Raw genomic sequence first — 20978 nt, 5'->3', positions numbered from 1 at the left:
GGTGCTCTGATTGGCCAGCTATCCAGTGTGTTGTGATTGGCTGAATGCCTCAAGCGTGTGACGGAATTGTTACACCCCTTGCCATACTGTGATGCATGTCCCAGTCAGAACACCGGTGAGACCAGACAAAACCAATCAAACCCATTACAAACGAGGCATTTGCTGCATCCATTGGGGACATAATTACCTATTATAATGACTTATACTTTGTTTTTACACATAATCCCATGCATTTGTGATCTGAGAAACAACAAACAACAAGTGGTACTCTACTCCAGCGGTTTTCAATTCCAGTCCTCATGCCCCCCAGCTCTGCATATTTTGCACACACCTGATTCAGATAATCAGCTCATTAGAAGTGAGCTCCGTGAATGAACTGTGTTCCCATTGTTCATTGCTCACTACTCCCTGAGCAGGGGAAATCTGTTGAAGTTACCTTCTTTAATCTTTCAAGCTGTTTAATGAGACTCAGTGGGTGTTGCAGTGCATAAGTCCAAAAGAAGTGAAATTAAAAGCTCCCTGCCATAAAATAAATGTCTCCTACCCCCTGGGGGGTGAACAAAGGTCTCCTGTATCGAATAGTTATGTTTTTGTAAGAAATAATATCCATTTTGAAATGTAATAATCACTTTAATGTAGCTTGCGCCAACAGTTTTACACGGAATAACAAGGAGGACGTATGAGGCCGTTGTTTCATGAAGTCTCATGAAAAACATTTGTTAACAGGATGAAATGAAGCAAAGTTTCCTTACTTTAGCAAAGGAAAACCAGCCTCCTCTTGGCTTAAATCGAAATCATCTAACTTTCTTCTTTACAGAATTCTTCTTTGTACTTTTAATTAGTGACTTGTTTTGTTTTGAACTCTCGCCTGCGCTTCCATGTTCATCACTTGTGAGCGGCGCATGCTCAAAGCTGACCTCATGTCATTTCCCGGAGCTGCTTCCATGTACTACTGTGAGTGCAAGTTAGATTAAATTGATTATTACATTTTAAATATGCTTATTTTTCTTAATTTTTCTTTTGCATTGATTCGCAATAGGAGGCATTTGTTAACCCCCCGGAGCCATGTGAGAATTTTTATTAAGGATGGGCGCTTTTTATCTAACTTATTTAGGACTGATGCACCTTCGAATGCCATTAAACAGTTTGAAAGATCGAACACTTTTTTTTTCCTTTTTTTTTAACTCCAACTGGATTTGTTTGAAAGACACCAAGGATGACAAGAGGGTGAGTAATTTAAGGTCCAGTTTTTTTTTTCTCGGTGAACTGACCCTTTAAGGTAGTAATGCATGTGCACTAAGAGGTTGATTGATTTACAAAGCTTCTTTTTCATCAAACAGGCTTGGGTTTAAACATTTAAACCCAACTTTGGTATTTTGGTATTGTCGTTCTAAATACAAAATCCCAACATGACATCAGACAAGATTACAGCATGTTTTTTTGTATACGTTGCAATTTCAGATCTAAAAAGGCTGGCCTCGGCTTAGATCAATGTGCTTGTCAAGTATTAGTATATCACGTTTTTAAGTGTTTTCCCAATTAAAGGATTCTAGAGTTTACTGAACCTGATCTATTAAAGAGGTCACGCAATCTCTCTCACATACAGTCTGTAACTTTAGGTTTATTTTTTGGGATCAGGTAAAGGTTCCTCCTTCATGCTGTAAGTCTGTGTCATAACACATCTTTTTCTTTTCTTTTTTTTTAAGGAGTTTAAGTTAAGGAGATATTTGTAATTACAGTACCTGGTGCTAAAAAGATCTTTCTGGATTGAGTAATGGGAGTATATATAGGCAGAGTTCTCATTCAGTTGTCGTTTTATTAAACAAATGAACTGTCATCATTCTACATGAAAAATTTTCTCTTACTGTGGCTACATAATTTGTGTTTCTTTAGCTGTATTGACTAGTGGTGTAACGATATTCAAACCAAAAAACGTTAAACTCCCACGTCTGTTTGTGTATATGTTTTTCTCTTGATAAAGAACAGAGTAATTTGACCAGTCATATTCCTTGACTAGATTCCATATGTGCTTTGAAAAAGATCATATTACAACATATAGCACTCAGAGACCTGAAAGTTGTTTTAATGTTAATATGAAGTTCCAATGATCAGTTTAGGGTGTAGGCAGCACTTTGGAACAGAGGCTCCCTCTAGTGAAAATTAAGTGTGTGTGTGTGTCAATTGTCTTTTAAAAGTAGATTGTAGTGGCTTATGCTGTACAGAAAAATAATATCCTAAACATGGTATCAGTGGGTATCCAGCCAGCGCTATAACTATAGCGTCTTGATTTCACACATGTACATATGGAAAATACTACTTGTTACATTCATGATTACAAAAAAATAATATATTGGAAAGAGTTAATGGTAGTTTTGAAGAAATCAATAAAACTGCTTTAGTTCTTGTGATTACAGTGAGTGATCAGAGTTCCTCTTTCACAGCAGCCTTCTGTTCATTCAGATATTTCTTCCTCCGTTCCTCCTCCTGTAGTAGATACAGTGTGAGCGTGCATAATGAATACAATCCATGTCTATTAATATGAGAGTGTGAAAGCTTACCTTGGCTTTGTCCGTTTTGGCTTTTTCAATCTCTTTTTTCATAAATGTTACAATAGGCTTCAGCTTCCTCTTGCCAGAATATGGCACAACCTGGCAAATATTACAAAATACTCATGGACTGTACTGCTAAACAATACAATACAAGCATAACTAGTTTCTTTAGCCCAAAGACTAACACAGTAATGTGGCTGTCCTAAATTGGGATTTCCAGTCAATGTAAGATCTGAAATATTATGCAGAACAATGTAAACCGTTAATTGTAAGAGATTGCTTACCCTTTCTGAATAAACAGCAGGAAAGAATTTGATGGATGGGTATTTTTCCCTTAGATGAATGTTTACATCATTTGCAGTAACATCAATCTTGGCAACAACAACATCTTCATTTTCACGAAAGTGTTCAGCAAGCTCTTCCCACAATGGAAACAGAGCATGACTTTCGCTGCTCCAAGGTGCATCTATTGAAATTCGGTGTACATTTTTTCAAAATGGAAATGTCAGATAAAGAGGTACAATCATACTTAATAATCTAAACAGCTAATCTAAAATCTGAGGTACTTACAGAACAAGACAATGACGTTTTTGTTATGGTTGAAGGCCACCAATTCAAAGTTCATCCCGACCAGCTCTTTCACTGGCTGTGTGTCCCAGTTTTCAGGAATTGACTCGCTCTGCAGTTTAGGCTATAAATTACAGAGATATTTGAGCTTTGAATATTATAATACAAACGTTTTGTATAGATTAGTTTTTTAATAAATAAAAAAAAATCTTAATTTCTATTTTAGTAATTGTTTTAGTTTTAATTACTATTATTTTTTAATTAAAAAAAAGAAGACAAAAGATACTCACCTTTGCTTTCCCATCCAGGTACTTTAGGCAGAACTCTAAAAGAGTCTGTGTGTCAAACTTATCAGATGGCAGCTGGTATTGAACGTGGTCTGATAAATTGACCATACGGATCTGAGGCACTTCTTCTGATCTCACACGGAAATACTCCATAACACGGCCATTCCGTGGCTCAATCACATCAATCATCACAAACAGAACCTAAAGATAGAGTTTAAAGAAAACAGAAAGCCTTCACTACTGTCATCCACCAATATCATAACAGTAATACACTATATTCCATTGGTATTGCTATTGTTGTTCGGTTTGCTTTGTCAAATGTACTGACCTTCCCTCTGAGTTTTTCCGCAGTGGTTTTAAAAGCAAGGTATATCTCTTCAAATCCTTCCTCAGTCTTATTAATAAACAGAAGGAAATGGTTCAGCACCACTGAGTTCAGGATCTTGGATGCTGTCTGGGAGGAGCACAAAAAGGAAAAAGGTTTGTTTATTTCTATACATCTATTATATGTCCTAATGCCTATATATTAAAACATACATAAAATTACCTCGCCATTGTACTCGGTCACAAGTTCCATCTCATACAGTCTGATAAACTGAACAAGATCCGTCTTCACCGTGCCGCTTCCCATCTCAAACTGCTCGTCAGGTTTAGACTAAAAGGAATGATAGACATGGGTGAGAGAGACATTTCATAATGTGCTGTAAAAAGAAGGCAGCTTATTCTTGTTTTTGGGACATTTTATTGATATGTGGGGGGAAATGTTAAGTGAAATTCGTACCTTTCTGATGAGGAGAACGGTATCTCCACTGATCTCATACTTGCTGAAGATCTCATCATTTCCTGTGACTCCAAAGGGCAGGTCTGCGATGTCAGCGGCTGTTTCATAAAACACTTTCACCATGCCTTCCTCAAGATCCTGTAGTGTATGATCATCATTAAAAAACTGTGGCTAATACAACAATGCAATAAAAGATCTTGGAGTTATTTATCCTTCAATTAAACTTTTTCTTTTGAAATAATTTGTCAAAATAAATGTCCACATGCTTTAAAACATCTTTAGTTATGACTGAATTATCAATGGATCCTTCATTTGAACGGTTTCTTTCAAAACACTTTAATAAAATTTGCTAAACATTTGGTAATATGTTTTAATGCTTTGTCAATTTATATTTAAATAAAAAAAAAATACTAAACAACAGGTTGAGAAAACATTTTTTTTTTTGATACATAATAACTTAGGACTTCTTTGAACACACACTTTTTTAGAGAGAGAGAGAGAGATTATTGAAATCTGTGAAGCATTTTTTTTTCACTGAAAATAACTGGGTCAAAAGATTCACTAAAATAAATTACCAAATTACCTTAAATAAACCAAGCACCACAAGCTCCTCTTCTCCTACGAATTTTTCCAACTGTGTGAGATTACTGATGATATCAGCGCTCAGCCCTTTTCTTCTTTTAAGCCATGTCAGGATTGTGGCAGAGCTCTTAAGATCTGGTGATGGAGTCACACAAAAAAACATTCATGAAAAACTTCCTAAAATCCTAAAGTTCCTAAATTTTGCAAAGGCACAATGGTCAGTAAAAAAAGGACAGAATATTTTCATATTTCAACATTACCTGGACAGTACACTGGATTATTCTTGTTTCCAGACAGGTACAGCCGTAGTGATGGTATTGCTGTGACATTAAGGGAGGCAGCAAGATCTTTTTCCTTTTTCACATCCACTCCTCCCAGTCTCACATCAGACTCTGCTTGCTTCAGCGCACCGGCTGCTTCTCTAAACTCAAGGATGGAGCCAAGGGACTGGCCGGAAACAGGCGCATCTACAGCAGGTACAAGTAAAAGCTGCAACAGTTTACTCCTTGTTGCAAATATGCACCATAAAATGTATACGTTTATTTTGTAGTGGTCCCAGATGTGCTAACTTTAGTTTGTATTCTTTATACACTGTGGCTTCATTAGTATGTAAATAGTCATTCAGCAGATGTCTTCATCCAAAGCCACAAACAACCCCCATTAGGTTAAATGATTTACTAAAAGGCACAATGGTGATAGCTCATGGTTCATTTCTTGTGAAGATCAAACTAGCAACTTTCCTAGCCCTTGAGATTTACCAGCCCTGAGATTCAACCAACACCACCATTATTAATCTTTGAAATGGATGTTGAAATCTCAGGGAAACAATCTGAGGGGTCTCAATAAAGAAAAACAAGCATTACATTGACAAAAAAAAAGTACTGTTAATGTTTTTACTTCGATTTGAAATATTGATTTGTCACCTCATGGAGCTGGATTTATGACAGGAATGCCATAAAAACACACATGCGAGAAGATATACTCACAGAAATGGACCAATAGCTGCTTGTGCTGTTTAAGAGCCCATTCGAAATTGCTTTTTGTCAGCACTAGAACATCTTTGTCCTCGAGGATTGCATCAGGGTCACTCTCCACCAGAGCTTTGCATAAATACACGCTCAGGCAGAGCGTAATGTACACCTTCATACTGCCTTCAGAAGCTGGAACAGACTCTCCGACCTTTGATTGCGTGAAAGGCGTGTGGAGTGTACAGGTGATATCAGTGTGTACTTTGGCAATGGACCGTTTGTAGCCAATACGAAGAGAGATAAAAGTCTAATAGTCTGAGGGTGACTCAGAGAACAATAGCTTCTTGTGCTTTGTGCACAAATCTCTGTAGTCCACACAGAAAAAGGTGCAGCTTGAACTCCATTAACACTGTAAGCTCGAACAGTTTCCTAGACAAATTTATGGTCGCTGTTTATTAAAGGGATAGTTCACCCAAATGTTAAAATTATGTCATTAATAACTTACCCTCACGTTGTTCCAAACCCGTAAGACCTCCGTTTATCTTTGGAACACAGTTTAAGATATTTTAGATTTAGTCCGAGAGCTCTCAGTCCCTCCATTGAAGCTGTGTGAACGGTATACTGTCCATGTCCAGAAAGGTAAGAAAAATATCATCAAAGCAGTTCATGTGAAGCATCGAAAATACATTTTGGTCCAAAAATAGCAAAAACTATGAATTTATTCAGCATTGTCTTCTCTTCCGTGTCTGTTGTGAGAGAGAGTTCAAAACAAAGCAGTTTGTGATATACGGTTCGCGAACGAATCATTCGATGTAACCGGATCTTTTTGAACCAGTTCACCAAATCGAACTGAATCATTTTAAATGGTTCTCGTCTCCAGTACGCATTAATCCACAAATGACTTAAGCTGTTAACATTTTTTATAACTTGTTCACGAGTCAAGAACCGTTTCTGTCAGACGTGTACGATGGTGATCCGAAAACCGATGCAACCGGTTCTTGACTAGTGAACGAGTCAATCTTGTTCATTATCTGTCTCGGCTCGGTGTCTATCTTCAGTTCTCTCTTCACAAGCAGTTCAGTCAGTGTACTGTTTGAGAACATAAATTACTCCGGGGACATATGGGAATGGGAATTTTCCATAGACAGTAAAGAATGGGAATTTTCTCATAATTTACAAGAGTTGAAAACATTAGAGATGTTGTTAGTAATCAGCTGGATAAAATATATAACACTAGCCTAGTGTTTTTGGATATTTTACTGCAAATATCTTACAAATTGTACCTTTAAATACTAATTTATATCTAAAATAGCACATTTAGCTTTAAAGTTTCTCAGGTTTCTTTTGTTAGAATGATGCAGCTAGTGAGTTCCAGAAAGACCAAATAATAGTACTTACTTTTTAGTTTTTAACAGAACAGCTGTACATGTTAACGTTCAGATGTACTGCATCACTGGAAGTAATATGATTACAAAAGGAATAACGTGGTAAAAACCAACTACAGCTGTATTCACAAAGTTCTTCATTACCGCAGAGAACACATATATACAGACTGTAATAGAGGTAATTAAACAACAGCACAACTTTTTTTCCAACTTTGCATAGATATGAAATGAGGCTTTACATAATGTTCACTGTACATTAATATGTGCAAAAATGTAGGAGAAAAAGAATATGACACAATTTCTGCTAGAATTAAAAAAAAAAAAAAAACCAAAAAAACTCACTCACCCCAGCCCCCAACACAATGTTAACAATGTAATACTTAAGGAAACTTTATTTTCCACGTTACGTTCAAATATATATTTTTTCAAAGCCATTTATCAGTATGTTCAAAATCAAAAGCAGGTTCATGGTTTCTATATTTTGGAGCATTACTCAATAACTCTAATAATAGCCATTGTATTTAACAGCCCTGAGATCATAACACTGGCATAATTACCCAGTCCAACAACAACAACAAAACAAGACAATGTGCAATCTCTGCCTTTGACTAGTACAACAGATTCAGAGTTACTTTATATTTTCATTGCAAACATGTACTTGAAAATAATGCTGTAGTGTGGAATCCCACACAGTGTGGGCCACACTACCTGGAATTCATTGTTGTTCATTTTATTTCATAAATAGGTTAGGATTGTAGATCACCTCTGAGAGAGAGAGAAATGGCAATTGAAAAGGTAACAACAGACAAATTCACTCAAGTATCTGCCGTAAGTAAGTGCATTACAGGTTACATGGCTGGTCATCTTATTACTGTAGAAAAATAATTACATTATAATCCTTATACCCATTATTGATCAATTGAGATTTGATTTCTAAAATATACAAAAAAATGTTTCCTAATTGTTTTTTAATTGTCCATGTTTGATCATATCAGCTCCATCTTCATGATCTTTGGAAAAGTGGCAAATTTTGCTGTAGGTAACAGCTGGCTTTTGTTCCATTCTAATGGCCATTAATGACGTTTTCTCCGAGCATTTAGACCATCTGTGTGGATCTGGCTTCCATCTGTGTCATAAAAACAACATTTTATTTTATCTCCCAAAATGACATTGATGTGATTGTTTACTATGATGCTCGCTTAATTTAACCAATCAACATGAAATGACACTCATGAACCATTTAACTTCCATAATTTGGCATAAAGAACGTTTGATGATTTAAAATATGCCATGATCTAATTTCATTCAACGAATTAATCGTTTTGAAAAATAAATAAGGCACAATAAAACCAGGAACATGTATTATACAAGATATACAAATGTATTATAGGTAAATGTAGTCCATTTCGATTTAATGTTGATTTTAAAACACTTCCAAACTATAACACTGGCATCATACAGTCTAGTGTATGATGTCAAAAAAGAAAAACCTTAAAATTAAATTAATGGTTTACTATTAAACAAAATTGTGTACCTTGTACTTATTTATCAACAATAACAACAAAAAATGTACCTTAATATTTACTAAATTAAATAGTTGAGACGATCAGCTAAACTAAAGCGCCAAGACTATCAGAAAACTCAATGTAGGCATGCAATACTGGTCAAAACAGTCAGCTAAAGAAAAAGCATGACCAAAGGAATGCATAATGCAAGCAAACATTAAGATAATGTAATATATTGTGCAGCCACAATTAAGACGAAAACAATGAACAAAGTAATGTGTTTCAACTGTCCCTGTGAGCTTTCCCAAAGGTGTGTGAATTTACCTAAACCAAAGAGCCATGGTGTTAAAGAATGAAGAGGAGCAGGAGAAGAAACAGGGACAGACAGAAGATGAACTGTACTAGAGCACAGCATGGAGTTACCTGAAATAGGAAAGAGAGGAGGAAGAAGAGGAAAACCCCAGGATGACAAATGCAACATTACAGTGATGGAGCAAAGTGCTTTACAGATGACACCAGAGTTGGGCTTCAGCTCATCCATTCTATCCAATGCACACAAAGACAAGAGTGCAAAATCTTTGGTGTATACGAGACAACAATTATGCATTTATTAAGCACCTGTATGTAGTTAAATGTGCAGTGTGTTATTTGAAATGCTAAAATGGTTCAGGAAGGGAAAACCTCTTTGGAATCAATAGAGTTTTGTTCAGCAGTTGGAGCATAAATAACACACTTTACCTTTAAACAAAGAGATGATGCTTACCAAGTTTCCACTGTTATTTTCAGGATCAATATCTGCTCACCGTGTGCCAGACCATGTTGGAAAGTTCCAGGTGTTGGGCCAGGAAAAACAGCTCCTTTGCAGGCCTGAGGCTGTCCAGGAAGTTTGGTGCCATGGCTGAGCCCAGGGAATGGGAGAGCATGCAAGGGGGCAAAGCTCGGTAAGACACCCGGCTGTACTGTGGTGGGGTAGGAAGATGGAAGGAGTGATAGAGAAGGGGTGGGAAGTGCTGGGTTTCCACGGGAGATTTCACCAGCTGCCTGAAATACAAGCAAAGAAAAATGTAAGTATTATTCAGTCCAACTATAACTAAAACCTCAGTGCTTCAGACAATTCCAAAGTAATTGACTGAACTTTTTGGGAGAGTGCTAGGGATAATAATACATGCATTATATTGATAAAAAAACGACAGCAGTTTTTAATATTACAAAGGCCTTTCAATAAATACAGAACTTTCTATACATTAAAAAATGTATAAAATAAATCTCGGCAAACAGATTCCACAAAAATATTAAGCATTAAAACTTTTTCATAATAAGAGTTGTTTCTTGAGCAGCAAAGCAGCATATAAGAATGATTTCTGAAGGATCATGTGACACTGAAGACTGCAGTAATGGCTGCTGAAAATTCAGCTTTAGATCACAGAAAATACAATACATACATGCATGTATATGTATATGTGTGTGTGTGTGTGTGTCCATTTTTAAAATCATAGTCTCACATATTTTTGGTCAAATAAATACAGCCTTAGTGAGTATAAAGAGACAAAAGCACACTTTATTAGGTTCACCTGTTCAGTTGCTATTTAACACATATTGCTAATCAGTCAATCACATGACAGCAGCTCAGTGCATTTAAGCATCTAGATGTGGTGAAGACAACTTGCTGAAGTTCAAACCGAGCATCAGAATGGGGAAGAAAGGGGATTTAAGTGACTTTAAACGAAGAATGGTCGTTGGTGCCAGACAGGCTGGTCTGAGTATTTCAAAAACTGCTGATCTACTGGGATTATCACACACAACCATCTCTAGGGTTTACAGAGAATGAAAATATCCAGTGAGCGGCAGTTGTGTGGACAAAAATGCGTTGTTGATGTCAGAGGTCAGAGGAGAATGGTCAGACTGGTTAGAGATGATGAAAAGGCGAACAGTAACTCAAATGACCACTTGTTACAACCAAGGTACTGTATGCATAATACCATCTCTGAATGCAATACATGTCGAACCCTGAAGCAGATGAGTTACAGCAGCAGAAGACCACACCGTGTGTCGCTCCTGTCAGCTAAAAACAGAAAATGGAGGCTACAGGCTCACCAAAATTGGACAATAGAAGATGTTGCCTGGTCTGATGAGTCTCAATTTCTGCCGCGACATTCAGATGGTAGGGTCAGAATTTGGCGTAAAGAACATGAAAGCATGGATCCATCCTGTCTTGTCTCAACGGTTCAGGCTGGTGGTGCTGGTGAAATGGTGTGGGGGATATTTTCTTGCTACACTTTGGGCCCTTAGTACCAATTGAGCATCATTTAAACGCCACAGCCTACCTGAGTATTGTTGCTGACAATGTCCATCCCTTTATGACTACAGAGTACCAGTCTTCTGATGGCTACTTCCAGCAGGATAATGCACCATGTCACAAAGCTCAAATCATCTCAGACTGGTTTCTTGAACATGACAATGAGTTATATGACACTTTACTCAAGTGGCCTCCGCAGTCACCAGATCTCAATCCAATAGAGCAGCTTTGGGATGTGGTGGAATGGGAGATTCGCATCATGGATATGCAGCCAACAAATCTGAAGCATCTGCGTGATGCTATCATGTCAATATGGACCAAAATCTCTGAGGAATGTTTCCAACACCTTACTGAATCTATGCCACGAAGAATTAAGGCAGTTCTGAAGGCAAAAGGGGGACTAACCTGTTACTAGCAAGGTGTACCTAATAAAGTGGCCAGTGAGTGTGTGAATACAGTTTGTGAGTGTATATATACAAACACACACACATTATATACACATTATCACATTATTACAGATAAGTGGACAAACTAACTGTGTTTTCAGACCAAATTTGCCTGATAAGCTAGCATACCCTTAGTAAGTTAAATAACATACTACCAAATTTAATCTTCAAGTTAAAGTTATTAGGATCAGGATATAATTATACACAATAATACAAATTAATTAATTCATTAATGGCACTCCAAAAAAAAAAAAGGTCATACTCGATGTACTGTAATATCCCACACTGGACAAAAAAATTATTTTATTAAATGTTTAGGTTTAAGATTTGTATGACACTGCAATTCATGTGATGAGCCACATCTAATAGTAACCAATATGTGTCTTGTATTTTTCTTTTAAATGACTTACTGCTGCCATGGAAACAGGAGTGTCGCCCACTGAGGTGGTTGTGAGCAGCCTGGCCACTCCCTGCACCACCGATGGACAGTCACCCTGAGCAGCATCTGACGGTGGCGCCACCAGTGTCAGTTTGTGAGCCGCCCTCTCTCCAACCTGGAGCCGCTTTGAATCTGAATCCATGGTAGACTTGTTCCACATAATCTGGACTGATCCTGCCCTCTCTGCATTCACCGGACATCTCTGAGTGCTGGGATGGTGGTGCTCAATCCTGTTACCTTCTTTGTGGCTCTGATTAGATGGGTGGGTGAAGAAGATGACAGAGGTTTGTGTGTTTGATGGCGTTTTGGCAGTGGTGCTCAGCATGGCTTCAGGTTGCATGCTCGCAGGTACACTCAGACGCTTGCGTTTCAGTCCTGGAGGGCCCTGAGTTTCTGGGTTATTGTTACTGTCCTCAGGGGTGGTGCTGAACTGGGCATTACACAGTGGAAAGAGCAAGGTTTGGAAACAGACTTCCAACTATATTTTTTCTAAAGAATGCAACATGCAGAACAGTACTCGAAGACTGGCATTTTTGTTTTTGACATACCTTTTTTAGTTTAGTTGTACCCATTGGCTTCTTCCTTGCCCTGTTAAATGAATAAAAAGGGAAATTTATTTACACTTTGGTTAAGTTTAAAGTATTTACCTGGGAGGGTTCCACTTGTTTCATAACATATGAAAGAATATAATTATACTTGTTAATAATGAACCATTTTTTTTTTTCAGAAGGATTGGTTAAATATCTAGGAAGTGTGTGTTGTGTAAAAGCATTCTTACACAACACCGGTGATATGGCCATGTGCTTTTCGGGTTTCTATAAGCAGAATCCTATTGAGAACATGACAGAAATTCAGGATGTTATTAACAACAATTACCCTTTTTAACCATTTCATACTGTCTTATATACACAAGTTGTCCTACCTAATAAGGACTGAACACTGATGGTTGTTTTTTTATGATCTGCTAAGTGACTTTTTTTTTTTTAAGAAATGTATACTTTTATTCAACAATAATGCATTCATTAAAAGTGACAGGAAAAGATATAGAACAAATGCTGTTTATTTTGAACTCTCTATTCAAAAATCTATGTTTCCACAAAAACATTAAGCAGCACAGCGGTTTTAAACACTGATTAAAAAATGTAAATGTTTCTTGAGCACCAAATCAGCATATTATACAACTCTCTGAAGGATAACGTGATACTGAAGACTGGATGATGCTGAAAATTCAGCTTTTAGTGTTTAAGAGCAATTGAAATCCACAGAACAAAGGGACATTGTGACTTGTATATATATTGTCCATTAATTTTTATTTTCAATTATGACCAAGTTAACTAGGCCCTAGAGATTTCACTTACATATCCAAACTTTCAGATTATTAATGATTTGCTTTATATACCTAGATTGCATCCATCCTTTAGGCCAAAGTGGTTTAACATCAGCCTCTAGGAATCCTTTCAGATACTCTTCCAAACTAGAGCATGCAGGCAACTCCGAGTCATAAATAATCATCTTCAAATTCACAATCTCAAAGAGCAACTCCCTGCAAACAGTGAAATTGGTTCATTGGTATCACCGCTTACATAAATGATACTTGATTTTATGAAGAGATCTGGTATCCATTAGATCACACACTCAAGAGACCTGACCTGATCTCTTCATTCCATCTGAACCTCTTGCGAGGCCCAAACACTCGTTTTCCACTCCTCTCCTCTTCTTCCTCATCGGATCCATCAATTACTCTCTCTTTCTCAGCCTCGAGTCTTAAAACACAAGAACAACAAATACATCAAAGTTGCATTCTAATTAAAAGAAAACTGCATACCAATTAAAACATCAGTGATACAGTGAAAGTGATTGAGGTTTCATGTAATAAAAATGACTGATTACTTGGCAGCTCTGGCTTCAGAGTGAGCTTGGCAGTGATTCTGGAAACGGGTGATCTGTTCTGGCATGGATCTGCCAACCGCATTCTCCAGCTTCTTCAGCAGCTCCCGCAGTTGGTCATCCTGATAACACACACACATTAAACTTAACGAGACATTAAAGTGGATTTCAGTTACACACACATCAGTAAGATTTTTTAAATATTTCTGTCTCTTATACTAACCAAGGCTGCATTTATTTGATCCAAAATGCAGTAAAAACAGTAATAGTGTGAAACCTTATTACAATTTCAAATAACAGTTTACTATTTGAATGAAAAAAATAAAAAGAATGACATTTAATTGAAATAAAGATATTTCTAATGTCCCAAAAGATTTCTGTCACTCTTCATCAATGTAATGCATGCTTGAAAATAGTTTTAAGTGAGTTTTTGATGGGTTGTTGATGTTTGCTATGGCAAAGTTTTGTGCGCACACAGACCTGTTGGAGACTTTGGAGTCTTTTGGCTCTTTTGACCAGAGTGCCTTTGCTACAAGACATCTGTGACGCCAAGTATGAGAAGATTCTGGATCTTACTTTTCCACTTAGTAGTTTAGAGTTCACCTCCACACTGAACAAACGAAGAGAGACACAGTGAAGGAATCAATTTAAGATTATACATCTAATTATAATACAATCAACATAGAAAAATAACATGCTTTGCAAAATGTTACCTATTTTATAATAAGTGTAATATAACTTACTCTAGTAGAACACTGTTGAATTCTGAAGACAAAATCTCCATCTTGTTTTGTCCTTCAATTTTCCTGACAGCCTACAGAAAAAAAATGAGTAGTGTATGAGAATAAGTCACACATTCTTGCAAACTCTTGTTTAATGCTTGTAAGAACTTACAGTACCTGTGAAAGTTCTTTAATGCGTTGCTCTAGTGTAGGTGGAAGGCCATCGGGAAGTAATGTGTGGGGTTTTTCATCGACGGACACTACCAGAGCATCTCTGTTATCTTCGAAGCTTGGAGAGCAGACGTTCTGTGGCTCCCCCAAGAGTCCATCGAATTCAAAGTCTTGCTCTGATGCTTTGACTGCTTGAAGGAGGTCGTCTGCACTGGCAGAACCAATGAGTGTGAGAAGAGGGTCGGCTGATATGGGCGGTTCTTGAACCTCTGCTTGTATAATGAGACGAGTATCACTGAGAGCGTGCAAATCTCTCTCTGTAGCGTTGAACATCTGCAGCTGCTGAAACTTGTCCTTATGGAACTTCTTCAGCATCTTATTGATACTTAGTGAACTCTTGTTTTTCTTCTTTGCAGATGATTTGTCTGGTGGGGTGCTGAGATAGAAACCAGATTAATGAAAAAGCAAACAATGAGGGTATTTAAGGAAGAGTCAGTGAAAGCTTATTCCTAAAGCATGTCATGAAAAAATAATGTTTTCTTAACAGTAAAATTAAAATAATTTGCAGCAGCAAAAACCTCTTCCTGGATTCTTCCTCTCCCTTCTTAGCAAGCATGTCTTCCTCTCTCTTTTTCTTCCTAATTTTCTTCTCTTTTCCTTGCTTAAGCTTTCGTTTCTGAGAAAGGAATCATACTAAATATATGAATCAATATATGTACATATAATGGAAAAATATTTTGCATAAGCCAGCAGAAACTGTACACAACAAGCTGGCAAAATCTGATATTTTTGTAGAAAAAAAAAAGGTAGAAGGGACTTCAAATGTGTTTGCACACCTTAGGTTTAAACCCACTGTCCTCAAAATCATTCTCGTTCTCCTCTCCCTCATCAGAGGCTGGCCGGAACTGCAGAGTTCCAGAGTTGATGTAGAAGCCTCCATATCTGGTGGTGAGACAAGCTGGGACGAGCTCATCATACTGCGGCATGCAGTAGCAGCAGAGAAAAATAAGACTTGAGGAAAACATTCTATAAAGGGAATAACCTGATAAAACTGTATTTATCACCTGGCCTGAACTTACAGCCTCAGAGTTGTCAATAAATGAATCAGAGCCATCATAACCAAAGCCCATATCCACCAGGTCCTGTAATCTGTCTTTTTTTCTTTTGCCAGCTTCATCCTAAATAAGAAAATGGTGGCTATTCATGTATAGCTTAAAAACACACACGCAAATCACAAAATGTTACATATTTACTTTACCCTGTCAAATTATATACATGTGCAGTGTAATTAAGATCTGGATATCTGGATGTAAATCTGCACTTGCATTTTGACCTCTGAAATGTATTTGACTATACAAAACTAACAACACTATAAAGAACCTAGAAATATAATCTTGGCAAAATTCATACTCGCATATTTTGCTTCAAACTTTTTTGCAAGCGCCTCCAGTTCATCTCTCTCCTTGCCCTCTGACACCTCGTCTAACGTTTGTAGTTTTTTTTTTTTTTTGTGGTTTCCTTAAAATGAGAAAACAAGACCATGATTTTCCCAAATCATTCTTAATTTCCAGAACTGGTTTAATACTGAAGGACTTGCAGCCAAATTTGCCGAACTATACTTGCAAAAAAGCAATTAAAGTTATTTTTTACTAATTATTGATAAAATACACATTAAGGTTGCTGAACTCTCACAGCAACATTTTGGCAGGAGTTCGAAAAGAATAAATATTGAATATCAAATGTCACCACTTTTTATATGTAAACATTGTCGATGTCAGTTGCTCACAATAATTAATCAAACATAGTAACTTTCCAAGTGTTTAACCTCTAATTTTCTAAATTCCAAAAATGATTAGTGATTGAAAAATATTTAATAGAAAACTCAAAAGCATTTATAAAATGCCTAAAAACCATGATTTCCATAACAAGTATGAAATTTAGAATACTTCAATGTCAATATTTGTTTACTTTTGCGCTGATTAAATCTGGGTAGCTAAACTCCGGGTAGTGTTGTTCGTCCGACTCGAAGAGTTTTAATTCCACTCTTGTTGGAGGATGCGCGGATGGGGGCGATCCAACCGCTGGCCTCGGCGCAGGTAAACCTTGGTTGACAGCTTGGTCACTGGCATTGGGGACGGGGGGAAGAGGAAAGTGTGCATTGCTTGAGAGTGCCGTGAGATGAATTCTTCTTGGAGCGGCCATTGCTCAGACCGATAGCAACACTCCACGATTATTCAAGAACAGGTGCGCGTTTGGTTGATGAATTATGAACCTGTGAAGCCAATTAAAGTAATGTCATTTTCCGTCCTAAAAGATAAGTTGGGAGCAAGCAGCGCTTTTCAAGCATGCTTCTGGAGGCATATACACTACACAATTTGCATGTCTCAGCTGACAAAACTGGTTAAGGTCTGGAGTAACAACTAAGGAATTCACATTTTTGGTTTTGGTTGCTGTTGACGCAAAACATCAGTAACGATTAAAAATGGAAGTATAAATAATAATATTTAAAAATGCAACCACAAGTTTTTAGAACTTTATTCCCTTCTTTTAAACTTAATATGTGCCAACAACGGATTATTTACCAACTACCAAAAAGTTAACATAACCATTTAAAACTGAAGGAAAGCACTTTGAGAGTATCCTAGATATTAATACAATTGTATTCCTAATGTTCTGGTAGGATATACGCCTTTAGGCCTATAACTTTAAATCTGCGTGTGAGTTATTTTGAAGATGTATATACCATGAATAGACAGAACCGAAGTGCCTCCCCCTGTTTATATTTTAAAAGTAGCTCCGTACGAAATTGAGATGGACCTTTTTTGGTAAAGAAAGTGCAGATAGAAAACCCTTACTCTGAGGAGGACAAAGAAGGAGAAAAGAAAGAGAAAGTTAGAGAGAGAAAGTTTTTTTTTTTTTTTGATGGAGAGCAAGGGGAGGTTTGTATTAACCTGTATTTAATCTATTACATAATCACTTAGATTGTGATGTGTTCATTTAATGTTTAATTTAAGTGTATAGAATGCAGTTATTATTATGCACGAATTGTGCTGTTAACAGTACAATGGATGCATGGATGCTGTCCAGTTCTGAAGTCGTTCACCTTTGTATGTAAAAGATTTGTGTTGTTGTGTTGTGGTCACTTGTATTAAGCTTGTGTCTACTTTGTTGAATAAGCCTATTTCTGGCGCCCTGCCTGTTTGAAACATAGTCTTGTGGCAAAACGGTGGTAGTGAGGTTCTGAAAACGCACTGAAAACACATTTTCGATGGATCATATTAGCTATATATATGATAAATACGTTGGCATAAATTATTCACAATTTAAAACATTTCAGAGCGTTCTTATGCTTGCTGGGGCTCTAACAGGTTTTCTATGTTTTATAAAATGTCTCCTGGAACCGGTTTGAAAACTGAGACAACTGCATCTGGAGAAACAGCTAGAAATAAAACATACCACGGATGTTTATCCATGTCATGTTATGGTGAATCGTTGATATGCTGTCTTGCATGGCATGTTCTGATGAAGTCTCCAACACCCAATCTCTTCATGAAAGAACTCGTTTCATTCGGTCTCCGCGGCCCTAAATAGCGTAGCCATCGTCACGCCGATAGTCGACTACTCCCCATGAAAAATTCGCTTAAGTTATCATGGCAAAGGAGAATTGTCGTTTTCAGATGCAGATTGCAAATAGGAACCGGTTTTTATATCCAATATGGATTGGTCGATGGTTCGTTCCCCTTGGCGACCACAAGCCTTTATGTTTGATCTAGTAAAGACTATTAATTAATTTTGGTAGCAATACATTTTAACTAGACAGTTTTCACCACTGATATGGACACCCACAACTATTTCCAAAATCACAGTTCAATGCTCTCATTGGACGGACCACTGCCTAGTCATTGTAGTCGTCATCATCCCGCGCCTGGCTTTTTCATGAGGAAATTGTACATTATTTGTTCTGCTATACCATAATCACGTTGTCTCATGTTGTTACTGTGGTTAAGCTGATGTAGACATACAGTTGGAGAACAGTAGCCTACAAATAGTATTTTACTGTTACTATTGATTTTATATGACATCCTAATTTTCGCATGCCACATTGCTATTATAAATCTCGTGACCAAAACGGAATTAAGTAGCAGATTGCTTTTGACCTTGCATTAGATGAATTGTAGGCTACTTTGATTCATGTAATGTCCACGGTACAGTACTATCGTGCAATAAGCAGCACCATGGCGCTGTCCATGGTACTGGAAGGAAACTCTCAGTTTGCTGATGTTGAAAGACATTGACCACTAAATACGTATGGACAAGTCTGTCAGATACATTCACTGCAATATATACTGTATTTGTTTGACGTAGTTATGCTCTCTCTCTCTATTAATAATAATAATACAATTTGAAGAATGTGAATGACCGTTAATAATAAATTAACACATTTAATGATCACTTAAATGTAACGCTATATAACTAATAAAATATTAATAATTTATTAGTTATTAACTAAAAATATTAATCAAAATAATAAATTAATTTGAGTCATAGAAAAAATGTTCCTTTTATTCTTATTTGGATCCAGTCCAGAGCTTGAATTAAGGAAACGCTTTCAGATTCAAGCTTCTGCTGTTTGGTTGTAAAATTGACCAGTAGATGGTAGCAGATCTCTTAAAACCTACGAATAAAGTATATGAAAATGACAGTCCCATAATGACGTTACGGGATAAAATTATGAGCTTTTAAATATAGTTTCATTTAATTCTAAAACTTTTGGGTTAACTCAACAACAACAACAAAAAAAAAAGATAAAAAAAAATAAACTGACATATTGACAGTTTCTAAATTCTAAAGTAATTTAATAATGTAACTCTCAAAATAGTAATGTGATTCTTACGCTAGAATTGCGCCTACTGAACGCACACACACACACACACACACACACACACACACACATATATATATATATATATATATATATATATATATACATACATTTATTATTATTTCCGCTATTATTGTTTATTTGTGTTATTCATGTATGTATGTATGTATGTATGTATGTATTAATAATATCTCGTAGGCCTATACGAGATCGGTTGAAAGCGTCTGGCCATTTCACATAAATTGAACAAACAAACGCAGGCAGGTCATTTTACCGACTTTATAAAGTTGCTCGTTCTGCTTTTCGTTTCCTCCAGTCGAAATTTCTTAGCCTTCTCTACTTTTAGATTCACCTCACCTTCTTCTCCACGTGCGCTCCGTGGAACGAGCCTCTTATGAATCGAATTTGACAGTCACAAAGGCGTCATAATTGCAGTCTGTCGCATTCCATTCCATGTTAACATATCACAAACGTATTCAAACGTAATTCGGGACGCATATGCTTTAGCTATCTCTCTCCCAGCCTCCCTCTCTCTCGCTAGCAATTATAAATGAATTTCACGGTGTAGGCTTTTAATGCTAATAAGATCCCCCTCCCCGCTGGCTTGCGAACGAACAGGCCAGTCTCTACTGACAAACGGGGCGCGAAAACCCGTGGTGTACGAGAGAGACATGTCTGGCCTCAGAGAGAGAGAGGGGACAGAGGATCAGATTGCATCTCTATTGTTTAACCAGACTCTTGTTTCAATGAGCTAATGGAGCGGAAGAGATTGGCGCCCCGCGGCTTGAGAAGGCCGACAGAAGCGCAGAATTAAAAAAGGTGTCAATAAATGTGTGAAAGACAATGAGCTAAAATACACACGCTTTATAGTGAGGACAAAGAGGGACAGATGGAAAGTGAGGAGGGGGTTCCGACCAGTGACAGGACCCCTCAGCGTTTCATCAGAGCGCAGAGAGAGAGTTACAATATTGTCCTGGGTTGATTTAAGGCGCTCTGGGACTCAGGTCCCCAAAGTGAATAATTTAGTCCTTTTATTAACTTGAGCAAACATGAGCTGTTTTTAATTAACCAGTTAGATCAGAGCTCGAAGACCAAAATGCATCTATCAATGGGTGGTTTAAGAAAAGGATTAAAGTTAAACAAGTTTGAACTTCAGTATTGAATTTGCTTCAAAAAGTTTTGGGCAAGATACTAACTCCCATAGCTGCTAATTGTATTTTATGCCAGATTTTAGTGGGATGGTTGTGTGCAGTATGCTATAAGCATATGGTTTCATTGTTATGAGGTCTATCAACGATATCATAATTTACTGAGCTAATGTTTATGGAGGACGCGATGTCTCTGGTCACCACTAGGAAGCGCTGTGACTATCATGAGAGAAATCTGCTGAGTAGCCTAGTTAAGCAAAAAATTAAGTACATTTAATTAGTCAAGGGTCCCATAAACACAATTATGATTTTAATTGATAGGCTTCTCTAATTATTCTGTCACACATTTACCACTTCCTTTAC

The 20978-nt window shown here is 37.1% G+C and overlaps 2 protein-coding genes across 7 annotated transcripts; both read right to left on the bottom strand.

Annotated features, from left to right (window-relative positions):
• Positions 1 to 1796: 1796 nt before the first annotated feature.
• Positions 1797 to 5987, bottom strand: zgc:136472 (uncharacterized protein LOC678514 homolog). Its single transcript, XM_052587236.1, has 11 exons — positions 5753 to 5987; positions 5027 to 5233; positions 4768 to 4901; positions 4185 to 4322; positions 3951 to 4058; positions 3732 to 3857; positions 3407 to 3604; positions 3120 to 3240; positions 2834 to 3015; positions 2559 to 2648; positions 1797 to 2484 (listed from the first exon to the last, which is right to left on the bottom strand). The coding sequence occupies exons 1-11, from the start codon at positions 5910 to 5912 to the stop codon at positions 2422 to 2424; spliced, it is 1527 nt and encodes a 508-aa protein (XP_052443196.1). The 5' UTR covers positions 5913 to 5987; the 3' UTR covers positions 1797 to 2421.
• Positions 5988 to 7239: 1252 nt separating this feature from the next.
• LOC127984213 (ubinuclein-1-like) lies at positions 7240 to 19967 on the bottom strand. 6 transcript variants are annotated; one of them, XM_052586793.1, is made up of 17 exons: positions 18042 to 18442; positions 16554 to 16857; positions 15665 to 15763; positions 15422 to 15562; positions 15164 to 15261; positions 14592 to 15021; positions 14436 to 14506; positions 14173 to 14302; positions 13696 to 13814; positions 13455 to 13568; positions 13205 to 13348; positions 12584 to 12634; positions 12354 to 12393; positions 11777 to 12235; positions 9428 to 9665; positions 8949 to 9047; positions 7240 to 8245 (listed from the first exon to the last, which is right to left on the bottom strand). In XM_052586793.1, exons 2-17 carry the CDS (start codon positions 16785 to 16787, stop codon positions 8193 to 8195), a joined length of 2520 nt encoding a protein of 839 aa, XP_052442753.1. In that variant the 5' UTR covers positions 16788 to 16857; positions 18042 to 18442; the 3' UTR covers positions 7240 to 8192. The 6 variants fall into 6 exon arrangements, 5 of the variants coding, with proteins under 5 accessions (XP_052442753.1, XP_052442949.1, XP_052442829.1 ...); XM_052586989.1 differs by lacking the exon at positions 13205 to 13348; XM_052586869.1 differs by lacking the exon at positions 15665 to 15763.
• Between the last annotated feature and the right edge of the window lie 1011 nt (positions 19968 to 20978).

Source organism: Carassius gibelio, chromosome A1 (assembly GCF_023724105.1).
Source record: "Carassius gibelio isolate Cgi1373 ecotype wild population from Czech Republic chromosome A1, carGib1.2-hapl.c, whole genome shotgun sequence".
NCBI lineage: Eukaryota > Metazoa > Chordata > Actinopteri > Cypriniformes > Cyprinidae > Carassius > Carassius gibelio.
This window is presented reverse-complemented; position numbering and strand designations above follow the sequence as displayed.

Excerpts from the sequence above, each read along its gene's own strand:
- zgc:136472 (XM_052587236.1), bottom strand. The coding sequence starts at position 5,912 with ATGAAGGTGTACATTACGCTCTGCCTGAGCGTGTATTTATGCAAAGCT. Across the intron at positions 4,059-4,184 it reads CCGTTCTCCTCATCAGAAAG|TCTAAACCTGACGAGCAGTT; the intron begins GTACGAATTTCA and ends CATTCCTTTTAG. Across the intron at positions 3,241-3,406 it reads ACCTGGATGGGAAAGCAAAG|CCTAAACTGCAGAGCGAGTC; the intron begins GTGAGTATCTTT and ends TGTAATTTATAG.
- LOC127984213 (XM_052586793.1), bottom strand. The coding sequence starts at position 16,787 with ATGGCCGCTCCAAGAAGAATTCATCTCACGGCACTCTCAAGCAATGCA. Across the intron at positions 14,507-14,591 it reads GCATTAAAGAACTTTCACAG|GCTGTCAGGAAAATTGAAGG; the intron begins GTACTGTAAGTT and ends TTTTTTCTGTAG. Across the intron at positions 13,569-13,695 it reads TCTGAAGCCAGAGCTGCCAA|ACTCGAGGCTGAGAAAGAGA; the intron begins GTAATCAGTCAT and ends TTGTGTTTTAAG.